The sequence below is a fragment of the Fistularia commersonii genome, chromosome 24 (genome assembly GCF_037954325.1).
Source record: "Fistularia commersonii isolate RoL2024-O1a breed Wild chromosome 24, RoL_Fcom_v1.0, whole genome shotgun sequence".
NCBI classification, from domain to species: Eukaryota; Metazoa; Chordata; class Actinopteri; order Syngnathiformes; family Fistulariidae; genus Fistularia; species Fistularia commersonii.
In genome coordinates, this window is record NC_141307.1 from 3,007,357 (window position 1) to 3,031,644 (window position 24,288).

General features: G+C 46.5%; 1 protein-coding gene across 1 annotated transcript in view; it reads left to right on the plus strand.

Moving 5' to 3' along the window:
• Positions 1-24,288, plus strand: part of col22a1 (collagen, type XXII, alpha 1) — a 46,688-nt gene that overhangs the window by 6,378 nt on the left and 16,022 nt on the right. The window contains exons 4-34 of the mRNA XM_086171467.1: positions 1,492-1,572; positions 5,886-5,997; positions 7,202-7,325; positions 8,356-8,631; positions 8,720-8,800; positions 10,141-10,257; positions 10,358-10,402; positions 10,506-10,568; positions 10,852-10,890; positions 12,015-12,068; positions 12,151-12,204; positions 12,280-12,333; positions 13,664-13,717; positions 13,796-13,840; positions 16,221-16,274; positions 16,354-16,407; positions 17,829-17,864; positions 18,046-18,075; positions 18,804-18,857; positions 18,942-18,995; positions 19,750-19,803; positions 21,130-21,183; positions 21,288-21,341; positions 21,443-21,496; positions 21,665-21,718; positions 21,829-21,873; positions 21,953-22,015; positions 22,725-22,778; positions 22,852-22,893; positions 22,974-23,006; positions 23,486-23,539. Of these exons, the coding sequence (XP_086027593.1) occupies positions 1,492-1,572; positions 5,886-5,997; positions 7,202-7,325; positions 8,356-8,631; positions 8,720-8,800; positions 10,141-10,257; positions 10,358-10,402; positions 10,506-10,568; positions 10,852-10,890; positions 12,015-12,068; positions 12,151-12,204; positions 12,280-12,333; positions 13,664-13,717; positions 13,796-13,840; positions 16,221-16,274; positions 16,354-16,407; positions 17,829-17,864; positions 18,046-18,075; positions 18,804-18,857; positions 18,942-18,995; positions 19,750-19,803; positions 21,130-21,183; positions 21,288-21,341; positions 21,443-21,496; positions 21,665-21,718; positions 21,829-21,873; positions 21,953-22,015; positions 22,725-22,778; positions 22,852-22,893; positions 22,974-23,006; positions 23,486-23,539 (2,042 nt within the window). The remainder of the gene's footprint in view (positions 1-1,491; positions 1,573-5,885; positions 5,998-7,201; positions 7,326-8,355; positions 8,632-8,719; positions 8,801-10,140; positions 10,258-10,357; positions 10,403-10,505; positions 10,569-10,851; positions 10,891-12,014; positions 12,069-12,150; positions 12,205-12,279; positions 12,334-13,663; positions 13,718-13,795; positions 13,841-16,220; positions 16,275-16,353; positions 16,408-17,828; positions 17,865-18,045; positions 18,076-18,803; positions 18,858-18,941; positions 18,996-19,749; positions 19,804-21,129; positions 21,184-21,287; positions 21,342-21,442; positions 21,497-21,664; positions 21,719-21,828; positions 21,874-21,952; positions 22,016-22,724; positions 22,779-22,851; positions 22,894-22,973; positions 23,007-23,485; positions 23,540-24,288) is intronic.

Sequence of the window (24,288 nt, forward strand, 5' to 3'; positions counted from 1 at the left end):
CGCAAGTGACAGATAGAATTGCCTTTTCTGTCAGCGGAGAAACGAGCCAAAGGTCAGGAGGCTCTGATTTGATGATTTTTATAGCAGTGATTTTAGAAAATTGCAGGGTCTGATGGCTGAGGTTTGGCAAATGCAGGATCTGTCAGGTGTGTGTGTGTGTGTGTGTGTGTGTGTGAGCCCTGCTTTTTATTTTTCTTACTCTGGACAGTGATAATATCTGCGGCACGCCGCCAGACAGGGCGCTAATATTAGCTTCAATGAGACCACGGATTGAATTCGGCCCGTTAACTCATTCACGGTCTCGGATTACTCGCCAGATTAGACGCGGCGGGAAACGACCTCCGACCTTCTCACCCGCCGTGATTTTTTTGTACGTACAGGAAGGAAGAGGCCGGCCGTTATTTCGGGTTTCAGCAAATCTAAATTCCGTGAAGGAAACACGGAAACAGACGCATCGGGAGGACAGATTGAAACCAGTGAGGCTGCAGATTAGATATTAAAAAAATTAAAAATGCAAAAAATATACTGTTTTGTCCTTATCATCTGTTCCTGTCCTTGTTATTGTCCTTTTGTCTCCTATTTAGATTTCCTGATATTGCTATTGTTGCACCGCTATGACAAATCAAAACAAATTAAATGATCTTAATCCACAACCTATGGGATTATTCTGCCTTCTGATTGGCTCAGAGGGTTCAAAACCTCCCCTGATTGGCCTTTTAAAACAGGCTGAAAACCCAAGCGTCTCAGCTGGAGTTTCATTGAAATTCCGGCGTCCGTCGCCGGGTCGATAGAGCGCTCGATCAGGCGGCCTCGTTTTTTTTTTTTTTTTCCCGGTTCACCCGCCGTTCTGTGGATCCGACCGAGCTTTGGGTTTCGGGGCCGCAAAGGCGAGGCGGCGCTGAAGCGATGACGGAAATCGGGTCGGTTAATGAGCCGATAACTCCCTTCACGATTTCCTCCGGGAGAATTACATCGCGACGACGCTTTGAGTAAAATCGCCTGAGGTCTGCAGACCGATGTTTTGGAGGAGAAACCGCTCCATTTTTTTTTTTTTTTACATACATTCCAAGGTTGTGAGAACCATAAACAGTTGTTTTTTTTTTCTCCCGCTGTCGTCCAAACCGGTGTTTTACACCCATCAAACAAAAACAGGAAGCAAATCAATGTTTCTGGGGTCGGAAATAGCGAGAAGGTAGAAGCGGTGTCTCCTTTCACACTGTCGCCGGCAGCCCTGAAATATGGATGTGTTGAAATGTAAAACTGTTAGCGTCCAAGTCACACACACACACACACACACACACACACCGCCCGCGCACTAACATCTCCCCCAGACGTAAGACGAGACAAAGGAGGCCGTCTGTTTGTCCACAATCCCGTGTCTCGTTGCTGCAAAATGAGATTTCCAGCAAGAAGGCTAGCGATGCTAGCGCTTTATGAGGAATAAATGAGATGTTTTCTAAAGGTTTATTTGTGTTTTTCTTGTCTCCTCAGATGTTCTGTGTCCCAACATGAAGGTGCTGCCCGATCGCTTCAAGCCCAACAGCACCAGCACGGGCCTCCGGGAGGTTCCAGGTACGACTAACCCGCTGCTTCCACGCATTTGGACGCGGGTGTTTCGCTGTTTTTCCTTCTTTGTTTGAGAATTTGTCTCTATTTGTAACTTCAACAGCCAGAAAAGATGGTTTTAGAATGAAAGGATGATTTTTTTTTTTTCCACTCTGATCTCTTCTCCTGCAGAGTTGGGGGGGTGCGAGACTTGTATGCCTCTTTGCAATGTGTGAATGTTTGTCTCTGTATCAGCCGCCCCCGACCTTTTTTGGACAAGTGACCAGTTTTCTGCATGAAAAAGTTTCAGCTGACCAGTTCAAATACTTGAATCGCTGTCAGTTCAGAGCATTTAATCATAATCAGTCACACTTTATATTGATGAACCCGTGACTTAGGTAGGAATTCTTTTCGCTGGCAGTCCGCGATGCTTCTGCGGTCTCATCGTTTACTCGTTTCCTCCCGAAACGCTCTCCGGTGCCTTTTGTTTCCGTCATTTTTTTATTTCAAGGGCTAGCTTGTGCTAGCTGGTGTGTGAAATGGCACAACAGAGTTGAGTGCGGCAGTAAGGCGATGGCGGAAACTATCTTTTTCAAAATAATATCCGGAAGGTCAAATGAAAAAAAAAACTCATTTGCACCAAGAGAGATTTTCTGTTTTTAAAAGCTTTGCCTTCGAGCTTCCAGACGAATCCAAGCTTTCAGCTTTATTTCCCAAACATTTGAACGTTACCTTCGATCGGATCCAAAATTCCTGGAAAGTTCTCCGGAAACCTCGGAGCGACGTTTCCGCCGGGTGTCCGGGGGGGTCGGGGAGGCGTGCACGGAGAGGCGTGCACGGACGCGTCCTCGTCACCGGGTGTTTTTGAATTCGTCCGACCGCTTTCTCGGAAGGCCTGAGCAACAGAACGCCGTCGTCTTCTGGGGACGCCAGTTCCTGTCAGAGCCTCCCGCCCACATCCATCACCCTGAGCGGGAAAACAGATGGAGAGACGACGCTCTGAGGAGCCTTTGTCGGAGAACAACAAGTGGGATTTGGTTTTCTTCTGCTGGGGAAGGAGAATGGAGGAGGTCGTTAGCATCAGTGTCCATTTTATTTCCCCAACATGAGAACACACTGTTGGTGGGCTGCTTGTTGTGTGTGTGCGAGAACGCCGTCCACTCTCAGTTCAGCTCCCCATTGGTCTGAGACCGGAGCAGCTGGTCCCGACCGACGGACGCAACACGAAACCAGAGGGACGCCCCCGCGCTATTTTTATTTATCGCAGTCAGCGTGGAGGGGATTCTCTGCGAAAACACCCAAATAAACAGTTTCCTGAAAGACCTGCGGCGAACTTAAAAGATCTGTTTGAATCGGACGGAGGCTCTAAATGAATCTGCCGAGGGGGGAAAAAAAAAAAAAAAAAAAGACCGGGTTCCGGGTTCGATTCCCGGCGGGTGTTTCCGTGAGGGGGTCGTACATCTGCGAAAGAAACGCCGCTTTTCTATCGAATCGCCGCGGGATTCTCCCGTTATCTGGGTCGGATTCTGTCCTCGTGGTTTCTCCTGTAAACTGTTTTTTTTTTGGGTTATTTCGCTGACCCCCCCCCCTGACTTCCATTCCTGTAATTATACGACGAAAACCTTTTTTAAGACGAAGCCATTGTGCTCTGGATCATAAATACACACTGGTGTGTTGAATGTTCCGGTTACATTTAGCTTCGACGCCGCAAATGAAACGGCGCGGCGGAGAGGAGACACCGCCGTGCTCCTCGCCGACGGTCGCGCCGCGTGGGAAACGCGTTACATCACGCTTTGGCACGATTGGGGAAAAGCGTAGCTCGGTTGGTTGGTTGACGCGTCGCTTCTCCGCCGGCCTCATCCTGCACGCTTTAGCATTTTTATTTTGAAATAGTTCTAGTAAGTATAGTATTAATATCGGTAGTTCCAGTTGTAGGATCATAATCCCAGTCTTTATAAGACGCAGGTCAGCTGGTTGAAGATCAGAAACCATTTATTTGCTCAAACGGGTTAGTTGATGCCAGGTTAACCTAGTTAATTTCCATTAGTTAACAAATTCCTCCTCTTTGCACCTCTTTGTTGCTGATGTGTACAACTTAAAGTCTGCGACACTCAACTCAAAAGGGGAGGAAACAACTAGCTGGTTAACTCCTTTACTAGTTGAGCTGACCCACCAGTAAGACTAGATTCAAGACTTTTCTAGTCATTTGTGCAACAAAATGTAGAGATTGCAGATTCGGAGGAATCAAAACAGACAAAAAACAACCTTAAGAAGCAGGAAACAACTGTGGCAGCCTCTCTGGGTGGGAGATATAAGAAAAAATAAATAAAATTAGAAACATAAATAACAAGAGGAATAAATATGTAGAAAGTAAAGGAATAAAAAAGTGAAAACGGGGAAATTAAAAGGGTTTATTGGAGTGTACTGTTTGCTTTTGCCTCAAACTGCTCAGGAGGCTTCTTGTCGGCTCGCCAGCTGAAAACACAGCAGGCCGACAACTAGTGGACGCTGACCTCGGACGGGTAACTAACCGCCTGGTGACTAATTTGTGACTCTTTCAGCCCTGAGAAGGTGTCCAGTGAAGGTTCAGCCTCATGGAGAGATCACTTATTGAACATTACTAGTTAAACGGATACTCATGGGGATCGTAGGCTGTTGCCAGGTAACACGGAAGGAGGGGTTAACGCCTCAACTTGCAGGAGTTTTAGATTTTTGAGAAATAAATGCTTCCACAAATTGGTGTGGGAATGTTTTTCTAGCCGGGTAGCGGGTAGCGGGTCACGTGATTGGTTTTCAGATCCAAAAAAAAAGAGGCAGCGGAGAGATTCATGCAAAATCTTTCATCGGAAAACCCAAGTCAAACTGTCACCGCCGCCCCAAAACAAAACTTGCTCGATCTGTGATGTAAACAGAACAACTACAGATAAAGTGTAGTTCCCTCCATAAATGCACCGAAGTCCAAAAGCTCCCGGTTTCCCGCCTTGTCTCAGACTGGATGCTATATTTTGATCATCTCCTTTGTTCGACCACCAAAACAACTTTTAGCAGGTAAGTGTGTCGTAAAGGGAACGGAAGAACGCGGTGCGACGCTTTCCTGGGTGAGATGTTTGGTTTGTTGTGTTTTTGCAGCGGCACGTTTGCGCTCACAGACATGGATTTATTTCTTTTTTCTGGAGTTTCCAGACAAACAGAATTTATCCTGACTTCTTGTCACCGCGGGCGACGCTGCAACGGGGAGGGTTTTGAGGGGCTGCCGTTCTCCCAGACGGACGTCTCGGACGTTTGACGGACAGGAGTGTCCGACATGCACTTACCGAGGGCCGCCTGTGTGTGTGTGTGTGTGTGTGTGTGTGTGTGCGGTATCAAAAACCCATCCGGAGGAGGCGCAGGCTTCGATAAAGACTCGAAACACGCGTCGTGCACATGCGTTTGTCCTCCCCGTTCCCGGTCAGTGAACTCATCTGGCTTTTCCCGCAGATCTGCTTCATCCCTCCGCAATTACTTTTTTTTTTTTTTTTTTTTCTTTCTTCTTTAAAATGTTGATTATACGCTTTCCACGACGGCCGGTCTAAATTATAGCCGTGCGCTGAGCCGCCACAGACGGAGGCCGCGGCGTGTCACGTGACGAAGGCCGGCTGCGCTAAAGCATCGGCTAATAAGAGGGAAAGCCGCGGCGGCTGGGATGTGGAGATGCGTTCCCGTGACGACGCTCCGTGCACGCGGAGACCTGCAGAAACACGGCCCTGGAAGGGTCAAATTTCTGCTATTTAATCGTTAACCCTCCTGTTCTTTTTATGTGAAACGGTATTCCCCGCGCCTCTCCACCTGTCTATTCTATTTCTAAAAACATCCCCGGCTTTCGTACGACTCTCACGTTACCGCCTTTGAGTCGCGGCGTCCTCTTTCGGAGGCGGCGTGCACGTTCCCCTCGGGGAGCGCGGCCACCACAGACGACCTCCCGTTTCACAGATACCCTTTGCATTAGCGGCATCTCCAAAATAAAGCCCCTATCCATCGCCATGGATACGGCACTTGTTTATTGTACAAAGGGAGTGTCCTTTACCAAGCGGCCTAAATACGGTCCGCGGTTCCACCGCTTCGTACGGCGCAGATGTGAGCGTACACACACACACACACTTAACCTACGCGTGGAGTTTACCAAGCTTGGCGACGGACTTTTTTTTTTTTCCCCCCCCTCTTTGAAACAGCAAACACGGAATGGCAAACACATGGCCGTCGGCTCGGCGGCGACTCGGATTTTCCCCCCGACGAGCCGCAAACGCAGAGAGAGCGAGCGAGCGAGCGTCTCAGGGCCGATGGGCTTTGCTTTGTCGCCGCAGGGTTCGACCTGATGGAGTACTTCCGAGTCAGGGACTTCCTGGGAACGCGATTCGACGAAGGCCAGAGCTCCTACGTCCGCCTCGGCACCGTGCCCATCGTGCAGCAGACCGAGTGAGTGACGCCCGATGCCGTGCGCGCATTTTTTTTAAGAAAAGACATGACTTAAAGCTTCCAGAGACAAAACAAGTATCTAATAAAAATCCAAGTTCAAAAGAGGCAAATGAAAATAACATTTGTGTGCTGTTAGAAGGGATTCTTTTTCCGGGCGAGCTTTACTTAGGTCCGTTTTAGTTTGGCAGGGAAACTGTGTGCGATGCTGCCGCATTTTACCCGCGTTTCGATGAATTCGAACCGAAAACACGGGGAGCCGAAAGTGACGAGAACCCCGACGCGTGACTCGGGGGGAAGAAACCCAACAATCTCCAATAAAGTGAAAAAAGGTCACCTTACATGGAAATACAACATTCCTACATGAAGCAAAGCAACTGAAAAAATTCTAAATCCTTACATACATGTCGTGACAATTAGACTTTTTGCTCTCAAAGACTTAAGGCCTCTTGAGTTCCACGCGGTGGTTTCAAATCCGTGTAAAAACTTCCGGGATCAGCCGTTGGTCCGAGCCGAGATAACGCGTTATGTTATTGAGCGAGTTGTTTAGCAGGAATAGGTTTGTTGTGCTAATGGGTGCCGTTTTGGGAACAAACGGTATAAAGTCTGCAGACGCACCCGAATTCAGTTTCTTTTGTTCCCAAAAGCGATTTCATGCTACTTTTTTGTGTAGCAGCGTGTTTTGGGGTGTAACTTTTTCGTGCGTAACAGCGCAAATTCAGCATCATCTGCCGACCCATCTTGGATGAGCCGTGAGCAGTGGGAAGATGAGCGTTGCTGCCGTATTAACTATGAAATGGCCTTTTAAAAACCTGCTTTTAAAAATAAAAAAAAACTTTTGTCTGCGGCTAAACGTTGCAAGTTGGGTTTTCCCACCCGTTCATCTGACCTGATGCGAAAACGAACGACAAAAACGCATTAAAAGCCACGACTTCGAAGCGATTTTAAAATTTTCGGCTCCCATTGTTTTATATCATCGTAGATGTCAAAACCCCCAAAATGTATCGCATTAAAAATAACATCAAGGAAGCCTGGATGGAGTCGTCCAAAATGCTAAATGTAGTCGGACGTGAGGACGGCTCTTAAAAAATGTGACCATTGAAGAAGCGGTAGTTGGAAGGGAGATGGACAGGTTTAGATTCGGGGTTGGAAGCGTTGTTGTAAAAGCGTGGCAGAAGCAACCAGCGTCTCCGCCCTCCGTCCGCAGAGACGTGTTTCCTCAGGGGCTGCCGGACGAGTACGCCTTCGTGACCACGTTCAAGTTCAGGAAAACCTCGAGACGCGAAGATTGGTACCTCTGGCAGATCTTCGACAAATACGGGATCCCGCAGGTGGGTCGGACAAACGTAAATAGTCACAAATGTAGCCGTCGTTAAGTGCGCTTTCACCTAATTACAAGACTCTCTTCAAATGATCGTCGTTATTGTCTCCACCATCCCTTTTAAATCCTCGCATCGCCGTGGAAACCTTTATCACCTGTTTAGTTTCTTTCTGTAAAAGCCAATACCACAGTTTACTTGTATTTAACTCTGTACTCGCACTTAACCAGGGCTTTGATTTAACTTTACCGGTTATATTTCGGCGACAAACAAGTGAGCATTAGCCTAGCGCTGTTAGCGCAGGCTAACACCGTGTTAGCCTGCGTTTTATAAAATCAGGATAACGCTTGAAGATTGGCTACCTGAGTTTGTTCTCTCCGACATCTGGCGGTAAATTTAAATATAACCAAATATTAAAACTTGACCTGCTACCAGGTTAGTTGCCGCGACACCTTTTCGACAGCTTTGGCGTTTACAGATGAACCAAAACCCTTGCGGTCGTACAAACTGCGCCGTCGCCTCAAAATTTCCGTCGCTAAAGGTCAATATTTGTATTTTCCTTTTGAGCAGGTGACCTTTGACCTTCTGGTATCAGGATGGCTGTTTTAAGTGCGTAGATTACAAGTCAAAAGTTCAAAAAACATCTTTTTATGCCACCTCAGTTTGGATTTTGTGGATGTACATAAGATAAAAACACATTTCCGAAAAGGACAACGAACCGTCGATAACAGGACGTCGTCCTTCTCCGCGGGTCGGCGGCGATCCGGTCACGACCTTCTACCGCAGGGCTGGGCAAACATTTTTATCCGCGGGCCGCATGGAGATAGTATATTAAGACAGCGGGCCGCAATAATCAAAACTTTCGCTTTATACCACACCATAATGATGAAAATAAAGTGCATAATGAATATTGACTAAGGTAAAATTTAGCTGATATTGGTAGTAAAAGAGCTTGCGGGCCGCGCCGGAAACCGGCGAGGGCCAAAATCGGCCCGCGGGCCGTAGTTTGCCCACCCCTGTTCTACCGTATCCGACCCGTCAGGTGTCCATTCGGCTGGATGGCGAGAACAAGGCGGTGGAATACAACGCCGTCGGACTGACGAAGGACGCGGTCAGAGCCGTGTTCAGGAACCCGGAGGTGGACGACCTGTTCGACCGCAACTGGCACAAAATCGGCCTGAGCGTGGAGGCCAAGTCCGTGTCCTTGTACCTGGACTGCAAGCACATCCAGACCCTGCCCATCGAGGACCGAGAGGATATCGACATTCGGGGGAAGACCGTCATCGGCAAGAGGCTGTACGACAGCGTCCCCATCGACGTGAGTGTCGGACGCGGCGAGAATCTCAATTCTACACGTCGCGCCGCTTTTAAAAATATCCTTTCGCCGCCGTCGTCTCCCCTTCCAGTTTGACCTCCAGCGGATGGTGATTTACTGCGACTCCAAACACGCCGAGCTGGAGACCTGCTGCGACCTCCCCGGCGGCCCCGTGAGTTGCGCTTCCTTTTTCGCGCCACGTCAAATCCGGCGTGTGATTATTAGCGTCCCCTTGACGTAGAACGGGAAGAATAAAATGACGGCGATTGGACTCAAAAGTAGATTTGCTCCCGATTGTAGGCTCGAGTTGGGAAAACGGTCTCGGGCCGGCGCCGAAACCCTCTCTAATTAAATCTGGACGGAGTTCGTGAACCGCTACGTTCGCTTTCTCTCTCTTGGACCGGAGTTAATACTCCCGAGAGTAAAGCGAACTCAACGTGGTCCAGGAAAAACTCCCAGTGTTGGGTATTTTTGGGAGTATATATTTGGGGCAAAGCGCGTTTTTAGATGGTCGCGTCATCAGAAAAGTCGACACGTTTCAGCCAGCATGATGACACTGAGCTATATGTGATTATATAAACATCTATATATAAAACGAAACAAAGACGACGCTTTGATGAGGGTTGAAGCTGCAACTTAGTCCGGCTGTCCTCGATTCAACTCGGTTAAACATTTTAAAGTAGTTCGGCAAGCGAAACCAGTTCGTGCTGGATTCAGCTTCTCCTTTGGGCTTTTACCGTCAGGGGTCGCCATGGTGAATCCACCCTCTTCATCTATTACTACTATTTAATTGGGATGTATTTTATTTATTTGTATTTGTAATAAAATACACCCCAATTAAATACTAGTAATTTATTTTTCAAAAATATAACTTTATTTTAATATTTCGAGATCACAATAATCTTCCAATTTCGAATTAAAATTTAAAAAAGGAACTAACACAAATAAAATACACCCCAATTAAATACTAGTAATTTATTTTTCAAAAATATAACTTTATTTTAATATTTCAAGATCACAGTAATCTTCCAATTTCAAATTAAAATTTAAAAAAGGAACTAACACAAATAAAATACACCCCAATTAAATACTAGTGATTCATTTTTTTAAAAATACAACTTTATCTTGATATTTCTAGATCACAATAATCCTCTGATTTCAAATTAAAATTTAAAAAAAGGAACTAACCGCTACGACGGTTCCGGTCGCCGTGCGTCTCCGCCGCGGTCCCGTTTTCCAGAATCAAGATATAAAATGTAAAAAAAGATCCTCCAACTTAAAAGCATCCTTACGGGATGACGCCATTTGAAAGGGTGCGACTCTAACTTTGCATCTTCTTTTGACTTATTTTCATCTCCGCCAGCTTTGATGTGGCGCCTTAAATCACATCTCCGCGCAAACGTACGTCACTTTTTATTTCGGCTGGAGGCTCACATCACGCCGGGGAAACTGGTTAACCCTAGTTTTTTAACCGTTTCCTGGAAAAACGACGAGGCGTCCTTGTCGTTGCAGTGTCCCAAGAAGGTGGTGACGGAGGCCCCTCCGTTGGAGATCCCGACGCCGACCCCCACCACTTCGGAGCAAAAGAGGGGACCCCAAGCCAACTGCTCCTGTCCACAAGGAGACAAGGTGGGTGTCCAAACGCCTCACCTCTGGACGCCGCCCTCCCATCTAATGAATAAAAACCTTTCCACGCTTTACCTTCCCAACGCCTTCTCCTTCCTCGCAGGGAGACACCGGCGCCCCTGGCGTTGCAGGTCCAAAGGGTGACAAGGTCATCGGCCGCTTCCTGTTTTATTTTGACTCGCAGCGGGGAAATGTGACGTTTGCCTCGCCGTGCCGCCTGTTTCACCTTGTGACGCTTCCTTCCTCGACAGGGTGACGCCGGCCTCAAGGGCTCCTTCGGATCGCCGGGCCTCAAGGGACAGAAAGGAGAAAGCGTATGAGAACCTGCACATTTAATAAGCGGAGATCTCGAGCGTTTACTGCGGTCTTACGCAGGAATGTTAGCACGACTCGGGGGAAGCGCTGGCGTCGGTTCGTTGCTAACGGGTTAGCAATCGCTAGTTATCGGAAGCTCACTTAGCTCTGCTAATTCCCCCAATTTGTCCATCGATTGGACTAGAATTCCGCTTTTAAATCCGAGTTCTTCCGGCTGTTTTCCCCCCTGCTCTTCCTCCCGCCTCGATTAATAATTAATCCCTGTCGATTAATTATTTGCAGGGCAAGGTTTTCTCTGTCAAAGGCGAGCGAGGCGAGAAGGTAAGTGCGGCTGCTCCTCCCTGACGCTGCATGTGCATATGTGTGTGTCACATCATATGTCGCATGCGTGCACCCCTTTTTTTTTTCCACCTTCCGGTCAAATCCCTCCGTTTTGTGTCAGGGAGTGGCGAGGGAAACGCTTATAGCCGTCACCGTCGGAATTACAGGACTGGCGACCGCAAGGGGGACGTGCACGGACGCCCCCCTCGGTGTCGTTTAATCCCTGATTGAAAAAAAAAAAACCCACCATCGCCGCCTGCCAGCTGTGCAAACATCTGCTCGCAAATAAAACCCCGCTCCGCCGCGAAGGGTCGCCTCTTTTCCCCCCCGACTGCTTCCTCTTTCCCCGTTCGGCGGCGGCGGTGAAAGTGAACCCGCCTCGCTTTTCGTCGGGCCTAATTGCACCTCTCGCCACCTGGAGCGGGCCGTTCTCCGGCCGGGCCGATAATGTGGGGTTTGAGGGAGCGCGGCGGCGCAAATGATATACCGAGGTAATTAGAGGGCCACCTCCGCCGCATAGAGCGCTTACAAGTCGCGGGGCCGGCGTGCGACGGACGGGGCCCGGCTCCTCACCGCGCACCTGATCCGACCCCGACAACGGCGTGTGTTTTTAACATTTGTGTTCTTTGTTTTAACCCTAACAGTGTTTGTTTTCCAGTGTTGACGACGCTCGACTTCCCACCGACGAAACCCGACCGGCTCCCGACGCGGCGCTTTCTCTTAAACGTCCTGAAAAACAGTGGAAAATAAACTAAAGCTTGAAATTTCAAAAAAAAAAAAAAAAAACGTTTTTTGCAGAACTAATCCCGCATGTCAAAATAAAAAACATAATATGTGAATGTTGAAGTAGCGCAGTAGTTAGCGCTGCTAGCACACCTGCTAACCTGAGCGCGGGATAAGCAGCATCGAGAATGCGGCGATGAGTTTTGACTCCAAAAATGACGGATTCATCGTTTTTAATCATACAAATCAATTCTGGGTGCCATTATTTTACATTATAAGACAGGGGAGTGCGTGCGGAGCCGGTCGGGGGTCCGAGGGTCCGTCCGTCCGTCTGCCCGTCCGTCCTGCATGCTCCCGTCCGGCGGCGGCGGCAGAGCTAACCGCTACTTTATCGTTTCCAGGGAGACGGCGGCGGCCTGGGGCCGTCAGGTCCGCGGGGACAGAAGGGAGAGAAGGTGTTCGGCGTCCACGTTCAAATCCCGGCGGTCCGAACCCACCGGTGTGTGTCGCACTGACTGTTTTGTCGTCCTCTCACAGGGCGGCGGCGGCATCCCCGGAATCGACGGCTTACCCGGAGACAAAGGAGACAAAGTAAAGACTCTCTTCTTCAATGTGTGTGTGTGTGTGTCATTCCACCAACCTTTTCTTTTCCATCTGTGTGTGCAGGGAGAAGCGGGACGGGCCGGAGGGCCCGGGCTTCCGGGCGCCGCCGGGCTGAAGGTGCGTCGTCGTGTCTGCTTCTGCATCTGCATCTTTTACGGGACGTCCGGTGGCGTCCGGACAGGGACGGGGTCGTGGTGGCGGCGTCGAGGCCGGACCCGCCCCGCCCTGGATCTGGTCTTCTGGATGCGCAGGGGAAGGGTGGTCCCCGTCTGATGGAGCACAGGAAGCAGTAAATCTCTGGACTGAAGAAGGCCTGAACATTGAAGGAGTAGAAGATGTTTGCTTTTTAAGCGATCGTCCTTGGAACCGAACATTCCTGCTCGTGTGTCTGAGCAAGACAACGAACCCCGAGCTGCTCCCCCGGCGCTGATAGACGGCGGCTCGTGGTTCATCCATGATGGGTTAAATGCAGAGAGGGAATTTCCCCGCCAGGGATTAATAAAGAATAAACGATTATACAGATGGTATAGAACTCCCAAAGCTCCTTTTTATGAGGGGCGGATAAACCACAGCGAGGTTAATGCAGGCCGACTTGAATCTTTTTTAATTTTAACTTTGAATTTTTATTTTTATTATATTTATTTATTTTTAAATATTATTTCTATTATTTTTGTCTGAAATTGATCTGATTTTCATCATTGGAAAAGCATTAAAAAACAAGTTGCTAATGAATTGAATAAACCAATAAATAGATGAATGAATGAGGTGAAAGAAATCATCATGATGACTGAGGCAGCAGGAAAGTAAAATAATAACTCTAATTATAATATAATATGATATAATATAATGTAATATAATTGATTATAATATAGTAATAATTCTAAATCATGTCTTGGGAAAAATAATGCAAATCTTATGCTGAACGCGATACAATAACGACTGAGAAACAGGTGAAGTGATCATAAATCAGCCGAGAAAAAGTTCCGAAATCAGCAAATGTTTTTTTTTATTTAAGAATAATTTGTTGTCATTTTTGGATAATTGAAAGGTCCTTTCCTTTTCCTTGGTTTTTTTTTTTTTCCTCATTTTGCTTCATTTCCACTCAGTGTTTTATGTTTCGATTCTCATGTCAGAATTAAATCAGATGGATTTAATTCCTGGCCGTGACTCCAAACGCAGGGAAAATATACTGTAAAATTTCTTTAATAATTTCAAAATATCTTTTTGAAAACAGCAGACGGGTCGCCACTGAACTGACCCTCTTCAAAAAGTTTTGGGATGAAAGTGAGGTCAAAGTTCACGACAGGGTCGAGAGGGTTTGCGGTTGGAGCAGGTGCGGGAAGGGCGGAAAAATCCTGCCGAGTCAGCGGTAGATCCGGTTCCGGTGACTCGTTAAATGAACCGTTCTGTCATCGCTCTTTGAATATTTCTTATCTTTGTGCTGCAGGGAAACCAAGGAGACGCTGGCAGGGCGGGCGGTCCGGGACCCAAAGGCGTCTCTGTGGGTAAAAACACCTCAGCGGTTTGACGAAGGTCCTGAATGACACGCCGTTGATTGTCCCGTCCCGTGTCGTTTCAGGGGGATGCAGGTGTTAAAGGTGAAAAGGGAAGCCCGGGAACCAACGTGAGTCCATCCGGTTTCCTATCTTTTCGACATGATTACTAAATACATTCTTATGCATGTGTTTGTTTTCGCACTCGTTGCGTCCCTATGTTATGCTAATGCTATGCTATCATCTACTAGTACTCTCAATGGCACTGGGATTAATTTGATTTTGTAACGATGCAATAATTCAGTCAAATTTCTCCTGAAATGCAGCCAAAGGTTGAGAGTGGCTGCAGGAGGGTGCATTTGTTCCCATTCAAAAAAAATAAAAAATTCTCCGCGTCACATCGCAAGATATTGCTGATGTCTGGTACCATTTTATTTCTAATAATCTTGATATAATTATCCATTCAGACATCTGATGTCTTTGAGTCATGAGCAAGGTGCATTGAGTAAAAGAGCAAAAATAAAATAAAAAATAAAAAAAAGTATTTTTCTGTCACCTCACGCACCTGCAGCTGCAGTCAAATCTTCTGTCTCTGTGACCGGAGTAAATCATCGCCAGCAGTTTCGGGTCCTGAGATAAACCTGACTAAATGAGCTTGAATCCCCAAAATGCAGTCGTTGCTATTACGACCAACTAGGATTTGGGACGAATCGTCGCGGCTCAGGCTCGAAAAGCCCGACGGTTCTTTGAAAGCCGTCTCAGGAGTGCCGTCCTGCGGCCGAGACGGATTCTGTTCCCGCTTTCAGGCAGCTTTGGATGGGATCGAGCGAGGACAAGGGTCACGTTTCTGCCGGTTCGACCCCCCCGAGCACAACCAAGATGTCTCGCTGAGAGGCGTGATTGAGCGAACAGATGCGACCTCCTTGATTCACTCACCACGCTTCCTGTCTGGGGGTCCGCCGGGGCGTTTGGCTCCGATCCGGCCCCTGACGTGGACGTGTGGAGTTACCGCTCCCCCGCAAACTCGCTTCCGGCCGACGGCTCTTTCGATGACTGTCGAACACGACCGCAGAAACTCATAACGTTTCATCGCGCCGAGACGTCAGTCGCTATCCCGACCGCCGGTTTCGACGGGCTCCTTTCGCCTGTGCACACCGGTCCGCTGATGACTCCACCATGTGGCGGCGCCCGAGCTCCCGGGGCGATTCGACACGCCTGTCCGTCATCCCGCCGTTTCCTGCTCCGGGCGTCTGGGAAACAGCTTCCGAGGACGGGGCGATCGGTGGTTTCGGAGTGAAAACAAGCGCCTCGGGACGAAGCCGCGGCGGCGTTGGTCTTTCTCCCGACGTTGGAGTCCTTTTCGCTTTGCGCCTCCCGTGGACGATCGTGTTAGCAGATGTGAAAGCAACACCTGTCCGTCATCCGATGAGCTGCCATCTCGCCCGGGGATGTATTTCCAGAGGTGAAAGGAAGGTCGCAGAAAACAGTTAAAAACAGGAAACAAAGGTCACTTGCCGTTTTGGTCGTTAATGTTGGGGTTGAAGAAAAATAGCCCGGAATGCACTCACCCAGAATCCAAAGTGACGCTTTTTATTTCCACGGAAAAATCCAGTTCGTTTCACAAACTCAAACTGATTTTCAAAAATTAGTTGATTTCTCTTTGTGCCGCTTTTTTAATTTTTTTTTACTTTTTACTGTTATTTGTATGGTTTCTTTTAAATCAATACATCAGACCTGCGCTACTTTGCAAATTTTTCTTGTAATTTGCGGAATTTTTATAAAATTTCATAAAATAATGCTATGTTTGAAAACATTTTTGTGATGAAATTCTAGCCTAGGAAGAAAAAAAAAACTGTAAAAAAAAAAAAAATTAATAAAATTAAACCAAAAATAATTTCATAAAATAGATAAAATTCGAGATCTCCTTTGCTGGCATGCATTCTTGGAGGTGACGCTTCTCTCACACGACTCCTGACCACATCAACGGCTTGATAGACCGCCATTTGGATCCGTTGACAGACGAGGATCTCACCGATGTGACGACGTCACCGATGCGATTAAATCCGCTGGTGAGGAAGAGAAGCGACGGGAAGAAGAAATAAAAGAGACCGGTCTCGCGCTCGAAAGGACTGGCAGCTATGACAAACGCCGTGAAAGCCCTGCAAAACATTTCGCAAGATCGGGACGACGATACAGTTCGGTCGGTCTGCTTTTGTAAATTGGTAGTTTATAAAACCAATTTCAACCAGAAAGAAAAGCTGAGGCAGCAACTGCCTATAACCATGTTTCTGAGGAAAAAAAAACAGTTAAGGGAGGTTGGTAAAGGGTTGAGTGAGGTTCGCTGAGGGTTGATATATCTGTAAATACCATTGATATTAGCGAGGACATTCACTTTTCGCGGAGAAGAGTTGGAACGAAAGTCCCACGAAAAGTGAGAGTCCGCTGTTTGTTGTTTACACTCCTCGAGTGTCAAGTAAGGTGCCTCAAATAAAACATATTTCTCCGTTTCAGGGAGCGTCCGGATTGGACGGATTGCCCGGAACACCTGGCGCTCCGGGGAAAGATGTACGTTGCGACTGTTTGTGACAAACAAGATTTTTTTATTTTTATTCACACGACTGAACCTTATCCTTGAATCCGTCAGGGCCTGAGAGGGCTGAGCGGGGCTCCGGGAGCCGGCGGCGCCAAAGGCGAAAAGGTACATCCAGAAAGGTCTCTCGCTAGGAGGTGTTGGTCACCGGATAGTTTTCCCACAACCAGAAACACGATATCTCACGCTGTGCAACCTCGCTGAGCACACTGAGGACCACTGGGAGCAACAATAGATGTGCACGCTGTGGCCAAACACCCGAATCACACCTGGGATTATAGCCTCCATTTAGCCCATACTTTTCCATCCGAAAACTCGCTAACTACTTTAGCGTCGCTGCATGTTTTGCAGAGCAGACCTTTCTCACTCAAAAAAGAAAAAAAAAAACATCTCACCAGTTTCTCACCCGCTTGTTCTTCTATTTGCACGGACGTTCCAACTTCTTAATAAAACAGCGTTTCTTTTTTTCTTTGGTTTGGTGAGTGGACTGATAACATTCACCGCCCGCTCCTGTCGCCATGATAATGGGTTAGCATGTTAGCATCAGCGTCACTTAGCTCCGCCACACTGTTATTATTGTAGCTGTAAGGGCTGAGCACGTGCGCCAGCACAATCAATGCGGTGATTGGCTGCATAGCGTGATTGCATGGGATCGTATGATTGGCTGGACACCTGTTGCGCAGCAAAATGATGCAGAAAAATTGTTGCTAGCGTGCGCAATTGCGCAGTTTGGAGGGAACATTGACTGTGAGTGACGGCTTGTTACCATGGCAACCCACGGAGACGGAGGGGGGCGCAAAGGTGCGGAGGTAGAGATACAACGTGCTTTGTGAATGCGAATCACAAAAAACACGATAAAGCCACTCAGCGTGGCGAAGCTAAGCTAGCAAAGCATCACGAGGGATAGCTAAGGATAGCTAGCTAATAGCTAAGGAAGAGTTCGGCGGAGCTGCCAACGGTGAACGCGTTACCATAGCAACCCGCGGGGACAGGTCAGCGCCGCGAAAAGTCCGTTTCGCGCTATTTTTTTCTTAAACGCAAAATAGACGCCGGGCGTTCCTGGAAAAAGCCGGATACCTGAATTTACAAGTAAACCTTCATTTTATAGAGAGCGAAACCAGGAAGACGGGAAGAAAGTGCACTTAGAGCTTCCGGGAATTCAGGCTTTGTCGTCAGATTGACAAAGAGACGCACGGCTCCTCTTCGTCACCTCCATTTCCTCCTAACATTTTATTTTGTTCTTTCCGAGACGTATAATCATTTTCCGTCTAATGGGCCGTAGACATTCCTCGGCAAACTGCTCATTTGTCTGAGTTCAAATGTCTGCCTGCAATTAGCTGACGTTAATGACACTCACAAACACACACACACACACACACACACACACACACACACACACACACACGCCCAACAATTTCTCCCATCCTTAAATTGAAGACAACCGCAGAGTTAAGAATCGCACTCCTTCTGGGATAATTGTGATTTTGAAAGCTGGGTTTTGATTGCTGTTATGTGGTTTGACGTCGCAGGGGATGAGAGGCCTCCCTGGACTGCCTGGAGACGTGGTACGTAGCAAAAATACACCTGGAGGTCTTTTATTCAGGTCAAAAATAAGGTGTGCAAGAAGTGATCGGACTGCATTCAATTGATAAACCTGCTTTTATAGCTTTATCTTTATTTTAAAACCTGGATTTATTGTTAACGCTCGAATAAGATGCTGGAAATGACGTTCTCTTTTGATTCCAGTACCAGCAGGAGGGACTGAGGGGTGAAAAGGTGAGTCCCCACAAAGCTTTGTGTTTTCAGAGGTTGTTTGATTCATCATTACAAATTGGTCAATTCAAAATAATCTTTACAATGTCGTGGATTTTATTTGTAACTACCGGACTTCCAGAACACAAGGGGGCACTTTATCACCCAAAATAAGCATGGAAAACCATGGCGGGCTAACTTCACTTATGCCGCCAGCTATGCTACGCCATGCTATGCTAGCCCCCTCTCCCCTTGGAGGACAAAACAAAACAAAAAAAAAAACCATGAAATTAATTCATGCATTTATACGGTTCCAAGATGGCTATTTGGTAGAGTGGTCACTTCTGACTTAAGGCTATTGGTACTTCGGATCTTGGGTGACTGAATTGCACTTTTCGTAAATCGCTTAGGATAAAAGCGTCTGCAAAATGACTGTAATGTAATGTAATGCTACGCAATGCTATGCTACTGGCTACCCTGTGTGCAAGCAGAGAAAACGGGGAGTTTAGGAGACGACGCTGTAAAATGTCAGAAGAACATCAGTGCTGGAATTCTTTAATACGATGTCTTGCCTCCTTACAGACAAGTTTATCTTTAGATCTGATTTCAGCGCAATAAATAAAGTTGAAAAGTCAAAAAGCAGCTGATTTTAGAAAATCCAGAAATGATGTTTTCGTTCAGAACAGACGCTTTCGGTGGAATTTTTGTGATGATTTCTATCAAACAAACTGATGCGCTTTGTCTGGTTTCAGGGATTGGAAGGACCTCCGGGGCCTCCGGGAGCCGACGGCCCCCCGGGACCTCAGGTAAGGGGCCCGTCGGAGGCAAAGTCCCATCCATGGCTCCTTTATCCAAATATAACGCCGCCGCTCCTCCTGTTTTCCCCCCAGGGACCCCGAGGTGAACAAGGTCTGCCCGGAGAGCCGGGAGAATTCGGCCAGAGGGTAAGACCCGAAATCCGAAATCCCAAACATTCTCACCGAGATATTAGAAATGACTAAAAGTCCTGGATGTGATAGGGAAAAAAAACTGGAAATCGCAAGGGAATGACGGAAATAAAATGAAGCGACAGTTAATCGGGAACAGTAAAGATGGTCACGGCGTCCCGTTGAAACACCAATGTGGAGCCCTGGGCCGCGGCGGCGCTCTGCATCTGCCAGACACGACATCAACACCCCCTGCAGAAGGGCTTCATCTCTGCATACAAGGACACACACAAATACACCATGGGTTCAATAAATAAAATGAACACCTCAAAATGTGAGTAGAAATCAAGATAAAGGATAGCTTGTTAAAATTCATTTTATTTAGATTTTGCACTAGATTTATTTTTCCCCGTAGGGGAAATTCTTTTATCACAGCAGTGCAACGATGACAATATCAATAAATATGAGTACAAATATAAATAAGACACAATTAAAAGATAGCAAAAGACATCCGCAAATAAATAGAGAGTAGAGTAAACAAAAATGAGGGGAAAAAATGATTGGAAAAATAAAACCTCTCTGAATAATATCAGAACATTTCACATCTTGTCTGTTTTGGAAAACAGATTATTTTAAGACTTGTGTGAGCGTGTGAAGTATCAACAAAGTATTTGACAATTTTAAGATCTGAAACAGACTGGCAGGATGGAGCAGATTTTCAACACTTTTCATCATTTTTCACGTCAGCTTGTGCTTTTCGTTTGTCCTTCAGGGGAAGAAGGGTGAGAGCGGGCTGCCCGGGGTGGACGGACTCCCCGGTCCGGCTGTAAGAACACCTTCCACACAAACTTAAATCTTCTTGTTTTCAAATGAGCCTCCTGTTTCAACCACCAGGGTTTATTCCACAGGCACCACCTTTCCTGGTGGTTTCACAGTTTACAGTGATGCAAACTGTGTATGTGTGTGTGTGTATGTGTGTGTGTGTGTGTGTGTGTGTGTGTGTGTGTGTGTGTGTGTGTGTGTGTGTGTGTGTGTGTGTGTGTGTGTGTCTGTGTGTGTCTGTGAGTGTGATTGCTTCCCTGGCAGAAAAAGAAACACACTTTTTGCTTTTACTTCTGGTGCAACAGCGCCCCCTTGTGGCCACTTGCGCACACCGGCAGTGACGTCATTTCGGGACTGACACAATATACAAGAACGAATCACTTAAAATGGATAACACATAGGCAGATAATTAAATCAAATAAAAGCCAAGTGACACTAATTTGTCAAACATGGCTAGAATTCTTAAATACGTTTTTAATCACCTGTTGTCTGGCATCTCTGGCTGATAAGAGGCAAAATGTAAAAAGGAAGTGAAATGAAAAAAATTAAAAGGTGAAAATTTATGGGACTATCAGAAAAACAAATTATGAATTAATATTTTGCAATTTAAATGTTGAACCATATGTGTTCATTTTATTTTCTTCTCGAGTGTTACTACACTGCACTCCAGTGGCCACTCACATATACTGACGCTTGTTTATATTTCCGGAGCTGCAAATAAATGGGATTAAAATACATTTTCTTTTAAGGATGGAAAATGAGTCAGAGATTTCATTACATTTTGAGAAAGAATTTAAAATGTATTAAATGGATCAGTTTGAGTAAAAACTGCAGGTTTGTCCATTGTCTTCCTCTTGTGGCCATTTTTTATACTGCAACTGGTGCGCATTATTGTCAGAGCGGCACAATGTCAAGATATATTCATATCAATATATATCTTAAATATACACTTTTTCTCCCATCAAAATATTTAAAAATTGTAAAATATAAAAACCTGTGTAATTGAGCTCTGTTTTGAAGGCTAGAGTTTGGCCGTGTTTTAAAATTTTAAGCAGAAATCCTGATAAAAAAAAAATCTTTTATTCATAAAACATGGCAATATTTATATGTATGTTGCCCCCCTCCAAAAATAGATATAGACCGGCGCAACCCATATTTCGACATTTTATATGAAAATGCTCAAACCTGGATAACCATTAGAGGAGAACATTTAGAAGGTATTATATAATAATGAAAACTAAAATGACATTCAAATGTTCATCGTATTAGGACCTGAAGAAGCGACATGGTTTGATACAGATGCTCATTTTGAAGCTGTTTTCTTTTGCAGGGCCCTCAGGGGCCACCGGGGCCTCCAGGGCCGGCAGGACGCACTGGACCGCCCGTACGTGCCGGCAGAAACCATGATAAATATTAATAATACAGTCATTATTTGTTATCTTCTCACCGCATCGGTGAGAAAATGTGATGTCTTCTCCTGCTCTTCAGGGACTTCCTGGTGAGATCGGCTTCTCAGGGAAACCCGGAGAACCCGGGAAACCCGTGAGTATATTTCCAAATAAAAAACACATTTATTTCAAGTTTATTTTTCAAACCTCTGCCAACCTAACATTGGATTTTTATTATTTTTCTTTCATTATCAGGGTCTCCCTGGTAAAGATGGCCTGGACGGCCTCCCTGGGAACGACGGCGTGGTGGTCAGTAGATGATTAATGGCCTTCAATATACTGTTACACGCTAATATATTATTATTTTGAGCCTGTGAAAATCTCATCACATCCATGACTACCTATTTTCTTTTCTTTTTTTTTTAAAGGCCTGATTTGGGTTAAAACCAAATTTGTTTGATATTTGTTTGTCTGCAGGGGCCCAGAGGGGAGCGAGGAACCGACGGCTTCCCCGGCAAGCCCGGCCCCAAGGTAGCGGCTTCATCTTCACCTCCATTGTGCGGAAACGCGCGAACGTGAACCCCTGTTTTTATTGCAAATCGTAAATCTCACCTTTAACGACTCCCGTGTCTCCACCTCAGGGGGGCGAAGGGCCTCCGGGGCCGAGGGGACCCCCCGGGGAGAGGGTGAGCGCCTTCCCTGGCTGGAGTATTTTTAGGGTTCTCAAATGTGTGTGTGTGTGTGACTGGTTATTTTTGTCCGCAGGGGGAGTCTGGGACGCCGGGACAACCGGGCGTGGACGGAGCGCGGGGAGACCGGGGCGTCCCCGTACGTGACGCTGCCTCTCACGCCTTTTTTTCTTTTGCGGTTTTGTCTCACCTGACGTTTTTTTGTTAAAGATAAAATCTCACTTTGTGATAAAACCTCGAACGAACTCATTCACCCGCGCTATAATCGCTGCATCAATGCTTCACATTGAATGTAAAGATGTTTAGATGGTGCCATGCAGTGCTGACGTTTGTTGTGCTAAGCTAACTAGCAGCCTAGCATTCAAAACACACGTGCACACCTGAGTTGTGTGTGGATCAAACTCCAATACACAGTTGTTACACCCCATTACGCCGATAAGCTTTTTTCAGCAAAAACATGCCGAATATTGACAACAACCACCCCGCTTTGTGAAAGCTACTTCAGTAAACCATTGAGCAGCTATGTTTATAAATGTTAATAAAGCTGCTCTTAGTGCAAGTTGATCCATAGTTCCTTATTTCTTTTCTTTAATGTTAATAAGGATACAATGCTGTGCATACAAATATTTTACAGACGATTTATACTATTATTCTAGTTGTGGCAGAGAATGTTGGTGGAGGGGCTATAACAGATAATAATTGAGAATAACTGCTGTCTGCTTGAATAGCGGCTCTAATAGTCATTAAGTTTGATTTGCGGGCCAAATCTAATAATCTAATAATTTAATTTAATCTAATAGTTTGGCATCAATGCCTCAGATCCTGACTGTTGATGTGGCTCCTCGCAGGGCGAGCGCGGGCTGGACGGGCCGCTGGGGCCGAAGGGTGAGAAAGGCGACAAGGTAAGAGAACGACGACCGGAGCCGGACGGTCGCCGTGGGTAACAGCATCCTGACCGCTTGGCTCCGTTCTCAGGGCGAAACGGGATCCAGGGGGCTTCCCGGCGCTCCGGGGAACGTAAGTACTCAATTCCGGGCTCGGGGGGGATGGGATGGCGGCGCCGACTCACGACGAACACGTCTCTTTGGTCTCGACAGGTGGCGAGCGTCATTCCTGAGCCCGGAGAACCCGTGAGTAAAGTTCTCACTTCTTGTTCCCTCCGTCACTCACTCATTCATTCCCGGAGGTCTTTCCGGATGTTTCCAGAACGGCCGACTTTTTTTTCCCCGATCGTCGATTCCCGTTCAGCTTGCGGCCGTCGAGGACTTTAGAGATGGATTACGAGTTAGCGCTTCCGCTTTGCAGCAAGAAAGTGGAAGCCTTTTTGTGAGGAGTCTCCGCTTTCCTTCCAAATTGTAGATTTATTCCACATTGTGGGATTGGACCCCCTGGCGCACGATTAAACCATATTTAATGGCATAAAATCTGAAATGTATAAAAACGGAATTTGAACATCAAGAATGGAGTCAGTGTTCTGTACATTCCTATTGTTTGTGGTATTATTTATGACTTTTGTATTTCAGTCCTCTTTATGTGTGAAAAATGGCACAATTGACAATAAAGTTGTCTTGGTTCATCTTCACCCTCACCATCTTTGCTCCTCCTTCAGGGAACGCCGGGGCAGAAAGGAGAGAAGGGGGACCAGGGGATCCCTGGAGAAGTGGTGAGATAATTCTTGACGTTTTGTCATCACACACACACACACACACACACACACACACACACACACACACACACACACACACACACACACACACACACACACACACACACACACACACATATATTCATGACAGCCTTGCAATGTGAGCAGAAATCCTCTAGATGGCAGCAGAGTCTGAGATTGGATCCAATCCTGCTCCATAAGTGACCAGCTAAGGGAAGATCAAAAAACAATTAAAAAAAAGCCAGATTTTTATTTTGATTTTTGATTTTCAAAGAAGGAAAAAAAAATCCCAAAGCAACTAATGCTTTGGGATTTTTGGAAGAAATATTGTGTATATTTTGAAAGAAACATTTTCATTCATTTATAAATAAAAATAAATACAAAAAGAGCCATAAAAAAAACAATTTCCCAAGCATGGAATCATTAAAATACATTTCAATATTTCATCTCAAAAGTATTAAGCTGCCTTTTAGCGTTGCAGGAACCTCAGGCAGATCCATGTGGACCAGTTAGGGTGAGAGACGGGCGGTGTGACGTTTGGGAGGCGCAAAGGACCGACTCCTACCGATAGCTGTCGTGCTAACAGCTACATGCTAATAGCTGACAGGATGCAATAATGGCTTAATAGCTTTTAGATGTCAGTGATAAAAGATTGATATCGTGTCGACAAAAACAGGAAGGGTAGTTTTTACAGTTGATGTGGTTCTGTGGCCTCTCTGCTCCCACGACCCGACTCCGGATAATTG